The sequence below is a fragment of the Tupaia chinensis genome, unplaced genomic scaffold (genome assembly GCF_000334495.1).
Source record: "Tupaia chinensis unplaced genomic scaffold, TupChi_1.0 Scaffold144426_1, whole genome shotgun sequence".
In the NCBI taxonomy this organism is placed as follows: domain Eukaryota; kingdom Metazoa; phylum Chordata; class Mammalia; order Scandentia; family Tupaiidae; genus Tupaia; species Tupaia belangeri.
The window spans coordinates 99,453-121,153 of NW_006204286.1; the positions used below are offsets into that span (position 1 = coordinate 99,453).

Genomic DNA, 21,701 nt, shown 5'->3' on the forward strand with positions numbered 1-21,701 from the left:
TATAAATTAATTAAGTCAAAAGTTATTTCTTTGAGAATATTACTCAAGTTGATATAACTCCGGTCAGACTGATTAACAAAGAAAGAGAGACTATAATTTATCTATATGAAGAAAGATACAGGGCTATCACTATAGATACCACAGTCATTGAAAGCATAATAAAAAATATTATGACTATTTTGTGCCAAAAATCTGAACAACTCAGATGAAATGCATAAATTCCTTGAGAGACACAAACTACAAAATCTCACTCAAGAAAAAAATAATCTGAATAATTACAGGCCTACTTTTAAAATTGAATTTGCAATTAGACACTCTCACACAAAATAAACTCTAGTCCAGAATTGCTTCACTAGATAATGCTACCAAAAACTTAAAGAAATAATACCAATTTTATATAAAGGTTTCCAGAAATAAAATAGTAAGAAGTATTTCTCAACTCACTCTATGAAGTCAACATTACTCTGATGACAAACCAAAGACATTATGAGAAAAGAAATATGCAGAGCAATATCCCTAATGAACATAGGTGTCAAACCCTTAGTAAAATATTAGTAAATTTAGGATACTACATTACAATCCAGCAGAGTTTATCCTGATAGTGGAAGGTTAGCTTAATATTCAAAAATCAATATGATTTACCATTTTAATAGACCAAACAATAAAAAATTTAAGATTGGATATGAGAGTTCCAGAATTGAAGAGTAAGGAGTTTTACAGAGCCCTTCTTCAACAAACCAATGATTTAACTGATAAAAATTGTGATTAAAAAAAAAATAACAATCACTTAAAGTCTTTGGAACTTATCCTAAGGGAAGATAGCAAATATAAAAATATTCAAGAAAAATCTACTAAATCTTATTAGAAATATTGAAAGTCTGATATGTGAACCCTGACTTGCTCCATTAACCCTTCCCCTGGCTCCATGTAACACAAGCTCTATTCTGAACAGGTATAGCCAAGAAAACAGGGGCTCCTTCTCACCCCCACTTCCATTCAAGAACTATGGTTTATACCAGTAGAGTAAGGTTGCCTATGTTTCTCATCGTACTCCAGCCCCATATTGTAGGTAAGAATGGCTGAGAATTCCTCTGCCCTGCCTCCAGTTGCAGGACTGAAACTCTATTCTAAATGTGACTGACTGAGATATTGGGTCTCTGATTACTCTCTTCTCAGCATTAACCTTGGCTAGAGATTTCACAATGAAAGGGGCAAACTGAGAAAACCTAGGACTGCCAACTTCCCCCAGTGCTCATTGGTAAAACAGAGATGTCTCTCTGGAAAAAAGTGGGTGCCTATTCCAGTTCTGGTGCATTGTCCCTTTCTGCTCAGGATGAAAGGCAGGCTATAGCTCAAAGAGCTCTGCAGCAATATGTGATAGAACTGACTTCATTCACAACAGATAATGCAGAAATCTGTGTTTAATAATGTCTAAAAAAATGATGATCTTGGCGGAAAGCAATAAGAGGCTGGGTGATCGAAGATAAAAATAAAATGGCAGAGCAGCCAGAAGTTTATTAGAGAGGAAAAGGGAAAGGGAGGACTAAGAAGAGTCCTCCTAGGATCACAGTCATCTCTGAGGGTCAGCAAGGCTGTGTACAAGTGGGTAAGGCACATCCTGTGAGGAACAATCAGAGCAAAATGTGAGGAAGATATGAAAGCACTCCAAAAGCTGGACAAGACCCATCAACACAGGTGGAAGACTCACTACCACAGGAGACCTAAATGGAATGTCTTATCTTTCATTGGATAATAAGGCACTCTGACCCAGGGGTGTTTTTTTAGGAAACCAAGCTAAAAAAATAAAATTAGGCTCATGCCTGGCAGTCTAAATGAAAGTATGCATATCAACAGTTACACTTTCCTTCCCTTGTGCAATCAGAGAGGGAACCTTTAATTTACTAATCTCTGGATAAATGTGAGACAAAAATATATAAATTTCATGAACTATGATAGCAACTTCCGAGTCACACACATACTCAAAAGTGTAAAATCTAACTGGCTACAGTGGCATAAGCAAAACTCTTTTAAGTTTTTTTCTTTGATTTTTTTTGCCATAGGATATGTGCACTTGGTAGAGAGAGGCAGAGCAAGAAAAATGGAAAAATAACACCCAAGAGGGAATGGCTATGCCACAATCCTTTCTCCTCTATTTTCCTTTTGAGATTTTGGGCACATACGCATTTGCTCTTAGTGTGATTTTCAAGCTGCCAGGTCCAGGACTTGAACCACGGTCATCCATGTGGAAGTCCAGTGCCTTAAACACCATGCCACTTGCGGACCCTAGCAAAAATTTTAGAGATTAAGTAGCTTATAGTAATCAGGTGGCACACAGGGACATCAGAAGCTGCACACTTGTGAGAAAACAGACTTCAGACAGACTGAGTTAGTTTAGCCAAATCACTAAATAAACAATCAAGCAAACATCCCCTAGGCTGGGGTTATGGGGACAAGTATCAAAATCTGGAGTTACTTAGAAGATAGATTTCTTTGTCTTCTAAGTCTACTACCTGGCCCTCTTTAAAAGTAATTTCTATTGCCTGCATTTCCCCCCTTTTTATGTCACAATTACTTCCTTTGAATGTTAAAATATTTTTTTTAAATGCTTAAAGGAATAAAAGAAGATGATGGTAGTGAAAATAGGGTAACAACCTCTAAAAATTCTTTCATAAACACAATAGGAAAACTGGCAAAAATATTGTGAAAATCAACTTTTTCAGAACTCTGGAAATTAACAGTTTTATAGCAATCATAGAGCATTTTTTTCAGGAGAAACAGTTTAATTTTGGCTAAAACAGTGAGTTTCATGGTGTTTGAAACTGTCCTGTTCTCATTTCTGGGTTTCCATGCAACAGAAATTAAAACCAACAGATTTCAATGTTGGTTAACACCATCAGTCTGGCTGCCAGTGGAGGGAAAATGAGGTTTAAACTCCTTTAAAGCCATACTACCATGATTGGAATTGTCATTGTTTGACTTGTCTGTTAATTCTCTGGAAGATCCCATTTACAAGGCTGTCATTTTCAACCTGACTTCTGGCTCAACCAATTCAAAAAGCCTTTTCCCTTGAAGCATTTGTTGAAGACAATCTTCAGGACCTGTTTAATATCATAGCTGTCTGAGTTGCTATAATATATAGTTTAGGTAAACAATAATCTAGAATTCCACAAACATGTGTAGGGCTATACACATGCTAAGAAAATAACTGAGAAAACTCTGTGCCCTTACCACTGGCTCACTATGAAATTCTGTGTGAGCAGAAATTGAAGGCTAAGGTTGAACTGTAAATTTCCTACCACATTGAAGGCATTCCCAAACACACACAGAGACTCAGTGAAAACTAAGAGACATTGGTTTCAAGCATTTAAAGATACCTCTGTCCAGTTGTTAACTGAACACCAAGCTAAATGAGCAGATTACAATGGACACACTTAGAAAGAATACACACTTTACAGAATTAGATCAGAAAAGATACTAAACAAACAACAACATCAAAAATACCAATGAAAACTTTGAGGGGGGATTATCAATATTTCATAACTGCTTCATTATATTATTTATTTATTTTTTAATTGCTATAGGGTGAATGCACTTGCTGGAGTGTGTGAGAGAGAAAGCAAGAAAAGACCCCTCAGAGGGGATAAAAGTGACCACAATCCCTTCTTTTCCATTCTCCTCTTGGGACTTTGGGCATATGATCTTACGTACGCCCAAGTTTTTCAAGGTCCAGGACAATTAAAAGTAAATATTGGTAGAATGTATGAAAATGATGAACTCTATGCTGTCTATAGGAATCATGCTTTAGATTTAAAGACTCAAGTAGATTGAAAGGAAGAAAAAAACATATTTCAGGGCTTTTCCCATAGCCTAGTATAGTAGTTAAGGGAATCAGATCCAACATGGCTGACTGCAGTTCAATCCTGGATCTGGAAGCCTGAGAAACATGTTGGGTGTGTGTCTACACATGCCCCATATCACAACAAGATGGAGAAATGGAGGAGAGGGGATTGAAATATTACTACATCTCATGGGAGTGGTGCTTTCTCCTTCTCTGTCTCTCTCTGATGAGTGCACATACCTTCTGACAAGAAAAGAAAAGTGATAAAAAGAAAAAAGAAAAGAAAAGAAAAGAAGGAAAGAAAAGAAAAAAGATATTTCATACAAATAAACGGAAAATTGAGTAATTTTTTTTTTTTTGGAGAGGTTTTTGCTTTAGGGTGTGTGCACTCACCAGAAAGACAGAGACAGAGAGACAGAAAGCGAAAAATCATCCCCCAGGGATGATCATCCCCCTTCTCCTCCATTCTCCTCTTGGGCTCTTGGGCTCTTGGGCACACACACACACGTGCCCAATGTGAGTTTAAGCCACTTGGTCTGGAACTCGAACCATGATCAAATTATATGGGAGTCCAGTGACATAGCCATTATGCCAACTGCTGGTCCCAAGTGGTCATATTAATATCAGGCAAAATAAACTTTAAAGCAACTGTTATCAGAAAGAAAGATTTTGTAATAAAATATAATAATTGTAAACATATATGGACCTGATAGATCCCCAAAATACATTATACAAAATCTGACAGAATTGAAAGGAAAAACAAGGAATGAATGATTTTTGGAGACTTAAATACCCACATTCTATATTTGATAAAATATGCAGAATATAAACAAAAAAAAATAGAAGACATAAACAACACTAGAAACCACTGAAATCTAAAATATATAAACAGAATTTTCCACATAACAGTAGCTGAATATATATTCTTCCTAAATGCACATTGAACATTCTTTAAAACAGACCAACATTAGTCTATAAAACAAGATTCAATAACTTTAGGAAGACTTCAAATTATACAAAATATTTTCACTGGCTACAATGAGATGGAATTGTAAATAAATAATTGCAAAGAATTTGGAATACTTGCAAATATGTGTAAATTAATTAATATTCCTAAATAATGAATGGATCACAGGAAAAATAATGATAAATCCCAAAATACTTTTTTTTGAAGGTCACTGATTTTATTGATCTAAAAAGCTTTTTAAGGACAGTGACCATTTTGTGTAAAATGAAGCCAAATGGCATCAAACAGACCAGAAGTGAAGGTAGGAGTGAGGGACCCTTCCCTCAGCAATCTACTCAGGAAAAGTGGTAATTGTTACCATGGAACTGACAGAAAAATGAGAACAACAGGAGATGTATGCAAGAGCAAGAATTTCAAAAACGTTGAAATGGTGATGGGATAAAATTCCCAAATGAGAACACAACATATCAAAATTTATGGGATTATAGTAAAAGCAGTGCTCAGAGGCAAATTTATAAGAGAAAAATCTCACACAATAAAGTAGCCCTCCTTTAACAGTGGGACTTGGTTTACAAGACTCTCAGTGGGTGCCTGAAAACCACAGATACTGCCAAACTCTCTCTCCATATATACTACTTTTCCCCTATATATTCATACCTATGATAAAGTTCAACTTTAAATTAGGCATGGTAAGAGATTAACAACAATGACTAATAATATAACAGCACAATTATTTGGGCTAGCACTGTGGCTTGGTGATTAAGGCAACTAGATCCCATATGGATGACCCCATGGTTCAACTCTAGGATCTGGAGGCTTGAGAAACATGCCAGGTTGATGTGCATGCATGCACAAAATCCTGGGAGGAGGGAGAGATAGAAGAGACGAGATTGCATGCAGCATGACCATTCCCATGGGATGTGCTTTCTCCTCTCCCTCTCTCTGTCTCTCTGATGAGCGCACATTCAAAAATAAAAAGAATTATAACATATACTGCAATAAAAGATGTGAAAGTGGTCTTTTATTCTCTCTCAAAGTATCTTATCCCATAGTCATGTGTTTTAGGACTGTAGCTGTCTGTGAGTAACTGAAACCATGGAAAGCAAAACCATGAATAAGGGGAAACTAGTGTAGTTAAGAATAAAGTTAACAATAGAAGTGCAAGACTTATACAATGGAAACTATTAAAAATAAGTAAATAAATAAATTAAAAAAATAAAAAAAGGGATTCTATGCTCATAGATCAGAAAACTTAATATTGTTAACATGGTAATACTACTCAAAGTGTTTTATATATTCAATAAAATTCTTATAAAAATACAATAATATTTTTGCAGTGATTGATATACTTATCCTAAAATTCATATCATAAGCAAAGGGCCAACAATAGCTAAAACAGTCTTGGAAAGGACACTTTTCAGACATACTTCTGATTTCAAGATTTACTAAAAACTATAGTAACCAAGGCATGTGGAGCTGGCATAAAGACAGAACAGATCACTGGGAGAAAATTATAGTCTACCAATTTTCCCTATTTATGGTCAGTTGGTTATAGACAAAGATGCCAAGGAAATTAACTGGGTGAAAGAATAGTATTTTCCATGAGTGGTGCTAGGACAACTGAATATACCCATGTATTAGAATGAGCTTGGACTCCTAAGTCACATCATTTAAAAAATTAAGTCACAACAGATCACAGATCTAAATGTAATAGCTAAGATAAGACCCTTAGAAGTAAACATGAATATAAATCTTCATGACTTTGACTTAGGCAATGGATCTTTACACATGATACCAAAGCACAAGGTAAAAAAACCAAAAAAATGTACTGGCTCAAAATTTAAAAACTTATGCTGCAAATGATGCTATCAAGATATTTAAAAGGTACTCCATGGCATTGTACAAAATAATTGCAATTCAGGGCCAGCAGGTGGCATAGTGGTTAAAGTGCTGGATTCCCAAGTGGCTGACCATGGTTTGAGTCAAGGACCCCTAAACTTGAAACTTGTGCCAGGCATGAGTGAGTGAATGCCCAGAATCCTGAGAGGAGAATGGAGGAAAGGGGATTTTAGCATGGCTTTCCTCCCTGGGAGGTAATTTCTCACTTTCTCTCTCCCTCTCTCTCTCTGGTGAGTGAACATGCCTTATAGCAAAAATGGTCTAAAAAAAAAAAAAAACCAAAATTTAAAAAAATGCAAATCATGTCTCTGATAAGGGATTTACACTCAGAATACATAAAAATCTCTTGTAATTCAACAATAAAAGGCAGCCCAATTTAAAAATGGAGAATGATTTGAATAGACATTTCCCCAAATAAGAAATACAATGGTCAATTAGCACATGAAAAAAAATTTAAGCAGCATTAGTTATTTGGGAAATACAAATCAAAACCATAACTGGAAACCACTTCTCATCACCTAAGATTGCTATGATCTAAGAGATGGATAATAACAAGTGGAGGTGAGAATGAAGAGAAATTGGAACCCTCATGGACTGCTGGTGGTGATGTACAATAGTGCAGCTGCTGCTTTGGAAAACAGTATGGAAGTTCCTCAAACAGTTAAACAGAGTTATCATGTGATTCCACAATTCCACTCCTAGGTATACACTGAAGAGAAATGAACACACGACTTGTATACAATGTGTGTTCATTTCTCTATATTTATAGCAGCACTATCAATATTAATAATAACCTAAAATTGAAAATGATCCAAATTGCCATCAACTGACGAATATATACAATGCTCTATATCTACAAAATGGGATATTGTTTAGCAACAATAAAGAATAAAGTACTGACACATGCTGAAGTATGGATGCACCTTGAAAACACTATACAAATGGAAGTATTCAGTCACAAAAGACTACATATTGTATCATTCCATTTTTATGGAATATCCAAAGACTTTTGCTGAAACTATTCACAGTTACTTGCTATTTAGTTTTGTTAAATTGCTAGAATATAAACTGTGATCTTACTCTATGGGGATAGATCCTGTTTGAAGATTATATCTACAGAAGAAAGTGTATATCCATGTTGTAGAGAAACACAGATTTATGAAGATATATTTTGAGCACAGAAATCCCTCTGGATGGCAAACAATCCCAAGTAAGTAAATTAACTAATTACTGGTTTAAATTGGGTCTCTGTCATGTGCCACCAAAAGACTCTCAACTAATATAGCTAGCTAAACAATTATTTGCTTTTTACTTCCACAATATTTAGCATCTTGTAAATAAAAGAAAGGATTTCATTAATATAATATCAGTATATTTCTGTGAATATTCATTTTCCAATAAAATGATTGGTCACCAGAAATGCCAAACTCTGTCAAGTTGTGTGTGTGTGTGTGTATCACATGTAATAACTGTAATAATTTAGATTATATAATAACCATAGTCATATTTAAATTTCATTTAAAAATACATTACTTTTTAGTGGTAATAGTAGTCCTTCCACCACTGGAGTGTTGGTTATGAGATGAATATATTTCTTGTCTCAACTTTGAGAGTTCCTTACAAATAAAAGACAACATAATCATTTGAAGAAAAGTAGAAACATGAGGCAAAAAGTATGTTTGAATATTTAGCAAGATTAATAAGAATAATTACCTACCCTTCCTTCCTTTTTAGCCTTAGATAATATTCTAATACCATTTGTTGAGTATCATATATTGTTGTTCATGGTACCTATAAGTTATGTTATATTCTTGTGCAGGACTTCACTAACTGATGTAAGGTGTCTGTATTTGGAAGATGACTTGAGATCAAGTGAGCATGGCCCTCAAAGTGAGAATAAGAAAAGTTCTGTCCTAAAAAGCTTTAAAAGTATATCCATAGGACCAGCAGATGGTGTAATGGTTATATTTTTGTACTCCCACGTGGCCAACCACAGTTCAAGACCCGGACCTGGTGGCTTGAAACTCATGCCAGGTGTGTGTGTGTGTGTGCATTCCCCAAATCCTGAGAAGAGAATGGAGAAGGGATTGCAATGTGACCATTCTCCCTGTGGGGTGGCTATTTTCACTTTCTCTCTGTCTGTCTCTCCAGTGAGTGCATGCACCCTATAGCAAAAGAATCTTTCTCTAAAAAAAGAGAAAAAGTATATCCATAGCAGAAACGCATTGAAACTTCAATATGGAAACAAATATAGTTTTAACAGAAATCACTGAATGTTACTACATGCACCATTTGTTCATTAATAGCAATGCACTATTAGCCACCATGTTTGGTAGTTTCAGTACCTGTTTTATGCCAGGTCCTGGGTTATGTTCTACAGATACAGGAAGAAACATAACACAGTCCCGTGTTGAAGCAGCTCACAGTAAGGACATCACAGTCTTATTAGGAGTTTCAATACTAATGAGATCTAAAGTCAATGTCTTCAAAATGTGCTATAGTCTTTAATTTTTCTTCAATTCTAGCTCACATTTGTATTCTTTCTCTGGAAGTATGAATCTTTTACTTCTTCATGTGCACTTACTTTCCATTTCATGTAATAAAGTGAGTCTTAGAAATGCAGCATTTTCTAGTTCATGGGAAGTATTTATCCCACAGGACTGAGTTGTATTATTCCTCTCCATCCACAGCCGTTCCTTTCTTACCTCTGACTGACGCTTTATAAGGGAATCCTTCTCTTCCAGTAAGCTTGTCAGTTCATGAAGCTTGAATTGGAAATCACTACAATTTCCTTCTCTTCTTGAAACGTCTTTTTGGTACTGGTTTAACTGGGACTAGGATTTAAAAAGAAATAAGTATTATTATAAACCCTACTTATAAAATATTTAACTGAGTTCTAGAGAGACTTAGTGATACAAGTCACACAACTAGTTATGAAATAAAAAGCAAAATACTAATATTTATAAACTTCTATGGAATTTTATGAACGTAAATATGAATTGAAAATATCAGTTAGGAATTTATGCTTTTTTTTTTTTGGAGAGATTTTCACTGTAGGGCGTGTGTGCTCGCCAGACAGACAGAGAGAGACATAGAGACAGAAAGCGAGAAATCACCCCCCAGGGGGGATGGTCACGCCGCAATCCCTTCTCCTCCATTCTCCTCTCGGGATCTTGGGCACGCACGCACACGCGCCCGGCGTGAGTTTTAAGCCACCGGGTCCAGGACGTGAACCGCGGTCGACTACGTGGGAGTCCAGCGACATAGCCATTACGCTAACTGCTGGTTCCCAGGAATTTATGCTTTTTGAAAGGTGCCTTTGCTATTTAGGACTAAGCATCGTCAAGTAACAGTACTGTGTCAAAAGAATGAAAATAAAGCTAACAGAGCAAGACACTTTAGATTCCTTCAAATACTATTTAAAGTGAACCCAATACTAATAACTAATATTGCATTATGATTTTTAGTTAACTTGTATTCCTTCTGCATGATTCATCTCAGACCTCACAGCAGCCTTGTGAGATAAACATTATTATAATCTTCATTTATAAATCAGGTAAATGAGTTACAGAGAGGTTAAATGACGGTCACAAATTATATGACTACAACTCTAAGACAAGTCTCCTAATGACAAGACTGGTCCATTTTATTCTTTACCATATGTGTGTACACAGATGGTTGTTAGGTTAAAGTGCTATTTGTAGTGTTGTGGTGGAGCAGAAACCAGTGCAAAAAATCTGCTGGAAGAATCAGTAGGTTTTATAACGAATTATGTTTTGATTTTTTTTTATAAAGATTGCACATTGATATTTGGAAAGAAAAAAATGTGATCATTTTGTCCATTAAAATACTTAAATATAGGTCCAGTGGGTGGCACGTAGATTGGGGCAGCTGGATCCCATATGGCTGACTTTGCGATGGCTTGAAAATCATGCTCGGCTGTGTGTGCATGAATACCCCAAAATCCCAAACTGAGAATGGAGAGAAAGGGATTGTGGTATGGCCATGCCTTCACCTTCTTTGTTTCTCTCTCTCTCTCTCTGTCTAAAGCAAGTATATAGGTCCAGTGGGTGGCACGTAGATTGGGGCAGCTGGATCCCATATGGCTGACTTTGCGATGGCTTGAAAATCATGCTCGGCTGTGTGTGCATGAATACCCCAAAATCCCAAACTGAGAATGGAGAGAAAGGGATTGTGGTATGGCCATGCCTTCACCTTCTTTGTTTCTCTCTCTCTCTCTCTGTCTAAAGCAAGTATACATGCCATATAGGAGTAAATTTAGGAATCAGTAAATCAATTCAACCCAGCACGGAGGAACAACATAAGGTGATGTATGCTTATTCTCACAAAGGTCACCCTAATTTTGATGCCAATTACAGGTATGTAAAATTCAACATTGTTTTTAACATTGTTCTTGACAAAGTCCTTGCCATTTATCATCCCTCAAAGTTAAGTGAGGATTTTTTATTAATCCAAATGTGACTTTGCTGGATAATTTCAAATATTGATCTTGCCCGCATAGGCAAGTTTTAGGCAAAATAAGATTAAAGGGTTTCCAGCTTATGCCCCCAAAATAAATTAATAAAAAATCAAAACAATGAACTTAATGTCTTCTTTTACTTTCCTAGAAGAGGTTGAGCTAAATTAGAAAACAATTTAATAATAACACTTACATACAGTAATGTATCCTTAAACAAAAGGTTTTGTGACACTTTCCTGAAATTCTACCTTCAGTGGTTTTTTCTTTGTAGCTTTAAACTTGAAATCATCATCATTTTTCTAGGAAGTTTGTACTGATCTATGAATTTATATAATGTAGTATTGACATACCCTTAGCTTGCAGATCTCTCTGTCCTTCTCTGTTCTCAAATTCTTTACCATCTCCATATAATGGTTACCAATCTCATCCATTTTAGTCTGCAGCATTGGGCCTTTGCAAGTCTCAGAAACCTATACAAAACAAAATAACGTCTCATAACTGGATTGGTATGAAGGAAATACATATTATGTCACAAGGTTTATTATTGGATGAAAATCACATGATCGAATAAGGTATTTAAAAATAGGAGTGATTTTGGGACAGCAGGTTGCATAGCTGATGCAGTTGGAGTCCCAGACCAGGTAGCTTGAAAATCATGCTGAGTTTGTATGAGTGTGTGCCCATGATCCCAGGAGGAGAATGGATAAAAAGGGATTGTGGAGTGGTCTTCCCTCTTTGGAGGTGATTTCTCACTTTCTTTCTCACTGTTTCTGTCTCTCTCTCTCTCTCTCTCTGCAACAAGGGAACACACCCTAGGGCAAAAAAACTGTAAAAATAAATAAATAAAAAAATAAAATAAGAGTGATTTTTAAAAATGCACTATAAAGCTCAATGTTAGTGAGGTCAAAACTATGTTTGAGGTCATCACAAAGAAGTCCATGTATTTTCTCAAGATGAATAGGATATATATGAGGGCTTCAAAAATTTAAAATTTACAAGCTCTCCATGAATTTCAAATTTTTTCACTTAAACTCATATCTAATGGAACTTATAATTTAAAGAATTAAATTATGAGCCTATTTTGGTACAAAAAATGAAATCCATGCACTTTTTTATCATATGCATTTCCCATGTTTTTTGAAGACCTCCTTCATATAACTATTTGTATTATTATTACCAAGGCTAGGATTACAGTGGTATAACTAGGTGATACTACATGTTTAAAACACAGTTCTTATACCTGCATTCTAAGGTTTTTATTCTCTTGCTCTAAATTACGTTTGCAATATTCCAGTTCTTTTAGTCTGTATTCCATATCTGACAGTGTATGACGAAGAGAGAGAATGTTTTCTTCCAATGCCTGGCATTTTGAGCTTGAGTCTTGAAGTCCTTGCTGTAAGGAAGACATAAATATGTGAGACAAATGTGGTTTACTTTTTCAATTAGCAATAATCGCGCCTCAGATAAACCTCATTGGCTATGATACTGCCACTGCACAAAGCTAAATGTGGTTTCCTTTTTGTGGGTAGTATTCCTTTTAATTGATTCATTCACTCAAATAAGTATGCAGTTTTTCTATGCCTAACTTTCTCATATTGTTGACCTTAGATGGTAAATTAAATCTGCCACGGAAGATATTATGGAGCCTTTTCCCTAGTCTCACATGTTTAATACACATGAGAAGAAATCAAGACTGGATGAATTTTCAGTCTCTCAATTTATTAATCATACTCTTTAAACTCTTTGATGATACTGTATCATGCCTGCTAGCAAGTGCTAAAATAATCATATGACTGATTATTTATATGACAACTAACAACTGAGCAAGAATTGGGAACAATCATGGTAGTGAAGACTAGGAAGGAGTAAGCCTTATTACACTTTCCTAGACATCATGTCTGTTCAGACATCTGGAGAACTACCCGTTCATTTATTCACTGAATGATCATGTATTAAGTTCTACAAAAGCTTTTTTTTTTTCATGCACACTTTAACACATTAAATGAATGAGTGGATCTGGAGTTTAAGTATTTATGCAATTCTTGTCACCCGACAATACAGATATTGTGCATTGTATCTACTTTATATGTAAAATATGCAAAGTTAGGTTTTGCTGAGAGGGCTTTTTCAGTCATTGGAAACACCCAAAGCCACTTGATTCTCATATAAATACATTGTCCCATCATATGTTAATTCAATATGGATTGTATCTCATAGCTCCAGTGTGCCAGTAGTATGCATATTAAAAGCTATCAATCTAGTTTATCATTAGTAAAAGCATCAACATACCTGCTGTTGGCGATTATTTGCTCTTACTGATGCCAAAAGTTCTTCATACTCTTTCATTTGACTTTCTTTGAAGGCCAAATCTTTCTCAAGTCTTATCTTGTCATTTTCTAGTGACTAGAATCATAAATTATGTATTGTAACTCAGAATTACAGAAACTTGTCAATAGTCACATAATATAGATTTGTTTACATTGGAAAATTTAAATAAGCTCTTATTTCATTTGTAGTTGCTTAATAAAATGGAATCCTTAAAAGTTAACTAAAATATGGGCTAGAAAAGGACTGGTACTTTTAAAATTTGCATTCAAAGAGACATTTTGATTTATTGACTAACTTTATGCAATGAAGTGGAAACTTCTGAATTATTTTAATATTTTTCCCAGTCTATACAGACTCCTTATTAATTCCAGCAAGTGGTAAATTTCCAAATTAGACTCTAAATATGTTCATGAAAACCCAGAAACAAACACACTCCAAAGTTTTCAAGAGTTTTACTTTCTTTTTTAGAGAGATATTTTTGCTATAGGGTGTGTGCACTTCACAGAGAGACAGAAAGTGAGAAATCACCTCCTCCCTGGCCGGGGTGGCCACAGTGCAATCCTGTCTCCTTCATTCTCCTCTCAAGAGTTTGGCCATGCATGCACATGCTCCTGGAATGAGTTTCAAGCCACTTGGTCTGGGATTTGAACTGGCTATGTGGGAGTGCAGTGATGTCACCATCATGCCATCTGCTGGCCCCAAGGAGTTACACTTTGTATAGAAAGCATTCTCAATGTACCTAGCTGACAGCATTAAGAACACCTAAGAAAGAAGCTTTTGTATTATCATGTTTGAAGAGGAATTCAGAAAAATTTATTATTACAGAAAAGAAAAATATTACCATTCAATGAGTCAGATTATCTTAAATTTGCAGGCTACTCTCTGACTTCAAGCATTAAATAACTTTAGAGGTAAACTAAATAATATGTGCATACCCAACATTCTTTCATTTACATGTTGGGCTGTTCTTTTTACTTCTCTCATCCCCAAGTATTTAAAGAAAATAATTTAGCTATGTCTAGATGCTAGATGTGCATAATTACTGTTGTGTAGTATTATTTATTTATTTATGTTTTTTAGATTTTTGCTATAGGGTGCATGCAGAGACAGAAAGTGAGAAATTACCTCTCGGGGTGGCCACACCACATTCCTTTTCCTCCATTAACCTCTTTGGGTTTTAGGACATGTTTAATACACATGAGAAGAAATCAAGACTGGATGAATTTTCAGTCTCTCAATTTATTAATCATACTCTTTAAACTCTTTGATGATACTGTATCATGCCTGCTAGCAAGTGCTAAAATAATCATATGACTGATTATTTATATGACAACTAACAACTGAGCAAGAATTGGGAACAATCATGGTAGTGAAGACTAGGAAGGAGTAAGCCTTATTACACTTTCCTAGACATCATGTCTGTTCAGACATCTGGAGAACTACCCGTTCATTTATTCACTGAATGATCATGTATTAAGTTCTACAAAAGCTTTTTTTTTTTCATGCACACTTTAACACATTAAATGAATGAGTGGATCTGGAGTTTAAGTATTTATGCAATTCTTGTCACCCGACAATACAGATATTGTGCATTGTATCTACTTTATATGTAAAATATGCAAAGTTAGGTTTTGCTGAGAGGGCTTTTTCAGTCATTGGAAACACCCAAAGCCACTTGATTCTCATATAAATACATTGTCCCATCATATGTTAATTCAATATGGATTGTATCTCATAGCTCCAGTGTGCCAGTAGTATGCATATTAAAAGCTATCAATCTAGTTTATCATTAGTAAAAGCATCAACATACCTGCTGTTGGCGATTATTTGCTCTTACTGATGCCAAAAGTTCTTCATACTCTTTCATTTGACTTTCTTTGAAGGCCAAATCTTTCTCAAGTCTTATCTTGTCATTTTCTAGTGACTAGAATCATAAATTATGTATTGTAACTCAGAATTACAGAAACTTGTCAATAGTCACATAATATAGATTTGTTTACATTGGAAAATTTAAATAAGCTCTTATTTCATTTGTAGTTGCTTAATAAAATGGAATCCTTAAAAGTTAACTAAAATATGGGCTAGAAAAGGACTGGTACTTTTAAAATTTGCATTCAAAGAGACATTTTGATTTATTGACTAACTTTATGCAATGAAGTGGAAACTTCTGAATTATTTTAATATTTTTCCCAGTCTATACAGACTCCTTATTAATTCCAGCAAGTGGTAAATTTCCAAATTAGACTCTAAATATGTTCATGAAAACCCAGAAACAAACACACTCCAAAGTTTTCAAGAGTTATACTTTCTTTTTTAGAGAGATATTTTTGCTATAGGGTGTGTGCACTTCACAGAGAGACAGAAAGTGAGAAATCACCTCCTCCCTGGCCGGGGTGGCCACAGTGCAATCCTGTCTCCTTCATTCTCCTCTCAAGAGTTTGGCCATGCATGCACATGCTCCTGGAATGAGTTTCAAGCCACTTGGTCTGGGATTTGAACTGGCTATGTGGGAGTGCAGTGATGTCACCATCATGCCATCTGCTGGCCCCAAGGAGTTACACTTTGTATAGAAAGCATTCTCAATGTACCTAGCTGACAGCATTAAGAACACCTAAGAAAGAAGCTTTTGTATTATCATGTTTGAAGAGGAATTCAGAAAAATTTATTATTACAGAAAAGAAAAATATTACCATTCAATGAGTCAGATTATCCTAAATTTGCAGGCTACTCTCTGACTTCAAGCATTAAATAACTTTAGAGGTAAACTAAATAATATGTGCATACCCAACATTCTTTCATTTACATGTTGGGCTGTTCTTTTTACTTCTCTCATCCCCAAGTATTTAAAGAAAATAATTTAGCTATGTCTAGATGCTAGATGTGCATAATTACTGTTGTGTAGTATTATTTATTTATTTATGTTTTTTAGATTTTTGCTATAGGGTGCATGCAGAGACAGAAAGTGAGAAATTACCTCTCGGGGTGGCCACACCACATTCCTTTTTCCTCCATTATCCTCTTGGGATTTAGGGCCCACATGTACACTTGCCTGGCGTGTCTCAAGCTTCCAGGTCCAGGAAACAAAACTGAATCACCAATGTGGGAATACAGCCCCCTAACCACTAAGCCACCTGCTGGCCCCAGTATTAATTTTTTTTAAAGATAGACTTCATGTTCTAAATTTTATGCTAGGAAGGTAGAAACTAGAAAGGTTTTGTAAATAAAAATCAAAATAAATCTTACTGCCAAGTCATTTTGAAGATGTCCAAGCTCCTCCCGTATGTTGCTGAATGTGGATAGTACTAGCCTTAGTGACTTATCAGACATACTCCTCATCTGGAGGAAGAAAACAGTTGAGGATTTATTTTACTAACATTTGAAAATAGGCACTAAGAGTGAAAGCAATCTTATTTTTCTGTTTCTACTAGCAAACTTATTAACAATTCTAATTTTGATATGGCAATATTAGTGATAGCATGCTGTCAATAATGGTCTCTGAAGAGACCATAGCTATATATTTAGAATAAGGATTTGCTTTCTTCCATGATTTTGTCATTTTTTTTTAAAAGAAAATTTAAATTTTTTTTATTACTTTTTAGATGTTTTTGCCTTAGGGTACTCGTGTTTGCCAGAAAGAGAGACAGACAGAGACAGTGAGAGGGAAAATGAGAAATCACCCCCAGGGGGGATGGTCATGCCACAATCCCTTCCTCCTCCATTCTCCTTCTGGGATATTGCACACACACTCACATGCACCCACCATGAGTTTCAAGCCACCGAGTCTGGGACTCAAACTGCAGTTGGCATATGGGAGTTCAGTGACATAACCACTATGCCATCTGCTGTCCCCCAAAGTGTCATCTTTATTACAAGGCAAACTTTTCTCAACAAATTCTCAATCTTAGTTTTGTTTTTTATTGAAAAGATTAGAAAGATGAAAACACTAACCTTCAAATAATAAAATGAGTCTTCCCGAGAGTGCTGCCAAGTGTATGGATTTTGCCTGAAGTGACTTTAATACTAATTAAGTTTAACTTTGAAATGTAGAAAAATTTCACATTTTAAAGATGAGAGAGAAAGCCTTTTCATTACATTTTTCTCATTTCTTTAAAGAAAAATTATTTTAAAAATAGGCAACTTAAACTTCTGGGACCAGGAAGTGGAAATATTTCTCCCTATTCCTCCTGCTAAGTACAATAAAAACCCTGAACAATATACATAAAATGGCGAAAAAAAAAAAGAAGACATTAGGAACGTTAGGAGCTGAGGAATAATTCAGCAATGAGTTCCTATATTTTCTTTTTGTTTCATGTATTAAAGACTGATGTTGGGGAATCTTGTAAAACAGATGTACCAATGGATCCTGACAATAAAAGCCTTGAGGAAAGGGTTCTCTCTGCCTAGCTGAAGGACAGCCTAGTCAAAGGAGCAACCTAGTGAGACAGATAATTTTTGGATGATAACCACTATATTCCAGCCAAACACCATAGAAAAAAGCTTGACTCCATCAAAAGTGAAAGAGAAGCCTACACTGCACTTTTCATGAGGTTCTAAGAAAACACATTGACACCATTTACCAGATTGCTTCCAGAGAAGCCAGAGTAGAGAGATTAGACTTTCAGTCTCACTGGGCAAAAATGAAACTCCCAGAACTGTGGTATTGGTGGAGAACATGAAGAGAGCACAGGCATTCATCCTATTACACTAAAACTGTGAAAACTTTGGTGTGGATACCTAGACGTGTACACTCACTTGCAGCAATGGGCAGTGCTCCTCCTCTACTATTTCTAGTATTAAAGGGGGTCTGCTTAAATAGAATATTTGAATAAGATCAATTGTCATACCACAGTAACAAAAGTGTCAAAAACAAGGAAAATCTTAAATAGATAAGAGAAAACAATGGATGCCAACATCATGAAAACAGAAATGTTAGAATTATTTCAAAAGTTCCTTTTTAGTTTTTTATTTATTTGTGTTTAATTATTGTACATTTTCACAGCATATAAAATGATTTTTCACAGCATGAATACAGTGCATATCAGTCAAGATATTATCACGTACATTATCATTAACAGATAACTTTTCATTTTTGTTTCTGTTAAATGTTTGTTTCCTCTGAACCCTTCCCTCCCACCCTCTATTGCCCACCCACCTATTATATTGTCTCTGTTATCTTCAGTTGCCCTCCCTGCTTTATATCTAATAATCTTTCGGTTTCTGCATGAGGTGCAGACATTCAGTATATACTTAACAGGGACATACAATGCCTCTCTTTCATAGTCTGACTTGCTTCATTTAGCATTAAATCTTTCATATTCACTCACTTTATATCAAATGTCAGGGGTTCACTGTTTTTTTATGGTTGAGTAGTGTTCCATAATGTATATGTCTCACATTTTTTCAATCCATTAATCTGTTCTTGGACATTTGAGCTCCATGTCTTAGCAATTGTGAATAATGCTACAATAAACATGGATGTTCAAGTGTTTTCCAGAAGGCACATATGAGAGAGAGAAAAATAGGGGAAGAGAAAAAGAAAACACCTCTGATGGGGTCTGGTCATGCTGCGATCACTTCTCCATTTCTCCATCCTGTTGGGATTTGGGGCACATATACACATGGCCTGGAGATGTTTCTCAAGTGGCTAGGGTTGCAATTCAAACCATGTTGTCAGCTATACGGAATATAGCACTTTTAACCACCAGGCCATAGAGCCGGCCCTCAATACTAGTTTCTGATGGTCTGACTAAACTATAATGCAACCTTTGTCTAATCAAAGTATAATCAATTCTTGTGAAACATGATTTTACTTGAGACTTTTTTTCCTTAATTAAGGGAAGCATCCTAAGAAGCAGTTTATTGACCTTGCATATCCATGCCTGACCCCATCTCACCTGCAGAATATAGCGAATTTGCTGTTTTGTAAACTCTGACAATCCTTTAGGAATTAATGATTCAACATCTTCAGACTGTAAAAAAAAGAGAGACTTATTCATCGTATAGATACACATTCCTATTTTAATTTTAGGATTAGCAGTTCACATACTTTCGTGTAGTGGGGCATTTTTAGAGATGTTAAAATAGTAAATCACTTTTTAAGAAATACATATTATGAACTTAATTTCTAGCCTGATTAGTTCTTTCTTTAAGGGAAAAAAAAAACTATTATTCTTTATTCATCATGGAAAAATTCTAAATTCTAGTATTTCATGGAAAAGCTTTGGGTAACCAATTACGTTTCATATTTATATTTTTACTTTTATTTATTTATTTTTAAAGATTTATTTATTTATTTATTTATTTATTTATTATCATTATTCTTTAATTTGACCAGAAAGAGAAAGAGACAGAGAGCGAGGGAAAGTGAGAAACCAAGCCAACCTTGTCCGGGGCTCCAACAGGGTTCGACCATGTGGGAGTCCAGCACCTTAACCACCACACCACTTGCTGTTTCCCCATTTATATTTTTAAAAAGAACAATTACAAACCAACATAGTCTATTAAATTCTATCGAATACTTTATTCAAGGTAGTTTTAGCAACTAGAAGTTTTGCTGGGAGGTAAATATGACATTTTAGAGGCTAATATTTAAATAATGAAAACTTTGGGAAATAAAGTGTGCTACAAGGTTTACTGAAAATTTACACAGAGCTGTGGTGACTTTTGCAAGATTACGTTGTTACCACAGCAACATTGAGCATCTTCAACTAATCTTAAGTGAGAGATTGAATTGAAGTAAGTGCTTCTTAAAAGCAATTTAGGACTTACTGAATATTGTGATGAGTGTAGTATACCAATACATCAGAAATAAAGATAAAAATGAACATAAAAGAGGTAATTGCACTTTTTATTGCATTAAAATCAGTTTTTTCTGTTTGATTATTCCATTCAAATAAATTATTAACAAAATGTTCACATGTAGCAGAATTCATACTAGAAAAATTTTTACCTCAAGTTTCTGGCTATTTGGCATGGACATACAAGATTTTGAAACATATCAGAGCTAAATTTGCTATTTATTTAGCTAATCATGTATATTTCAGTTTTCTAAAGCAAAGAGTATGCAGTCAATAAACTTTTAATGTTCTGTTATGCAAAGACAAATTAAATCATAAAACAATCACTGATAAAAGATTTTTGTAATTGGTTATTAGTTTTCTAGTCATTACAAATATGTAAATGGTTGCACATGTTAAAGGCAAATGATTATTAGTTTTTTACTAATCTGTGTTTCTAACCTAACAAAGATTAAAATACAGGAATATTATTACAGCAACTATCAGAATCTACTTTGTTATCTACTATATTTGATTTTCAACTATTTTGGCACTTACCTCATCTGTAGACTCAAAATCCTGTTTGCTGAAAGAATTAAAAGAAAAAAGCCTTAGAAAAATGTACTCACTGGTGATATGTAAGTTGCCAATATTCTATTAATTTTGTCTTACTTTTTGATATACCTTAATAAGTCTGATTCAATCTATAACAAAAATTGACACATTTAAAACTAACTAAAATGTCCCTTTAAGTTCGACTAAAATAATTTTCCTGGAGTTAGCTTATCTATTGAAAATGAACAACATCCAAATAATAAAACATTAAAATATGCAGAATTGGTTAGTATCATCTATTAACACCAGTCCATTTTGTGCTCTATATATAATTCCTCAGTGCTTGGAGATAAATGCTAACTGGATAAATAAATAACAATAGTACTTTCTTTCCTTTCTATTTCCTCCACAATTTTCTCCTTCTTTGTTCCTTCTCAGTGCTGATTTTAGCAATTTTCTCCTTATTTGTTCCTTCTCAGTGCTGATTTTAGCTTCTCTCTATAGTGTTTTCAAGTTCTTCATATCTTTTTTATTAAAATAAAAACTTGCAAGATAAGACTAAGTAACTCATTCAGTCTATACTATAGTATATATGGCAATAATGAGGCTTGAAAGATATTTGAATCTATATGTAGGGACAAAACCTTAAACAAAATGACCAAAATTATAGGTTAACGGAATTTCTAGTATCAAAATGTTGGTTTGGCCATGGTGGTTGAAAAGCTTTTTGTAAAGCAATATTTTTACATTTTTATGTTTTTTCAGAGATTTTTGCATAGGGCATGTGCACTTGCCAGACAGAGAGAGACAGAGAGAGAAAGCAAGAAATCCCCCCCCGGGGGGGATGCTCATGCTGCA

The 21,701-nt window shown here is 34.9% G+C and overlaps 1 protein-coding gene and 1 pseudogene across 1 annotated transcript in view; both read right to left on the bottom strand.

Moving 5' to 3' along the window:
- The window catches only part of POF1B (POF1B actin binding protein), a 68,500-nt gene that overhangs the window by 5,925 nt on the left and 40,874 nt on the right, over positions 1–21,701 (bottom strand). The window contains exons 7-14 of the mRNA XM_006167017.1: positions 20,847–20,874; positions 19,407–19,481; positions 16,756–16,848; positions 15,323–15,436; positions 12,425–12,577; positions 11,535–11,654; positions 9,410–9,538; positions 8,238–8,320 (exon numbers count right to left, since the gene is read on the bottom strand). Of these exons, the coding sequence (XP_006167079.1) occupies positions 8,238–8,320; positions 9,410–9,538; positions 11,535–11,654; positions 12,425–12,577; positions 15,323–15,436; positions 16,756–16,848; positions 19,407–19,481; positions 20,847–20,874 (795 nt within the window). The remainder of the gene's footprint in view (positions 1–8,237; positions 8,321–9,409; positions 9,539–11,534; positions 11,655–12,424; positions 12,578–15,322; positions 15,437–16,755; positions 16,849–19,406; positions 19,482–20,846; positions 20,875–21,701) is intronic.
- LOC114005780 (uncharacterized) lies at positions 12,573–12,687 on the bottom strand (annotated as a pseudogene).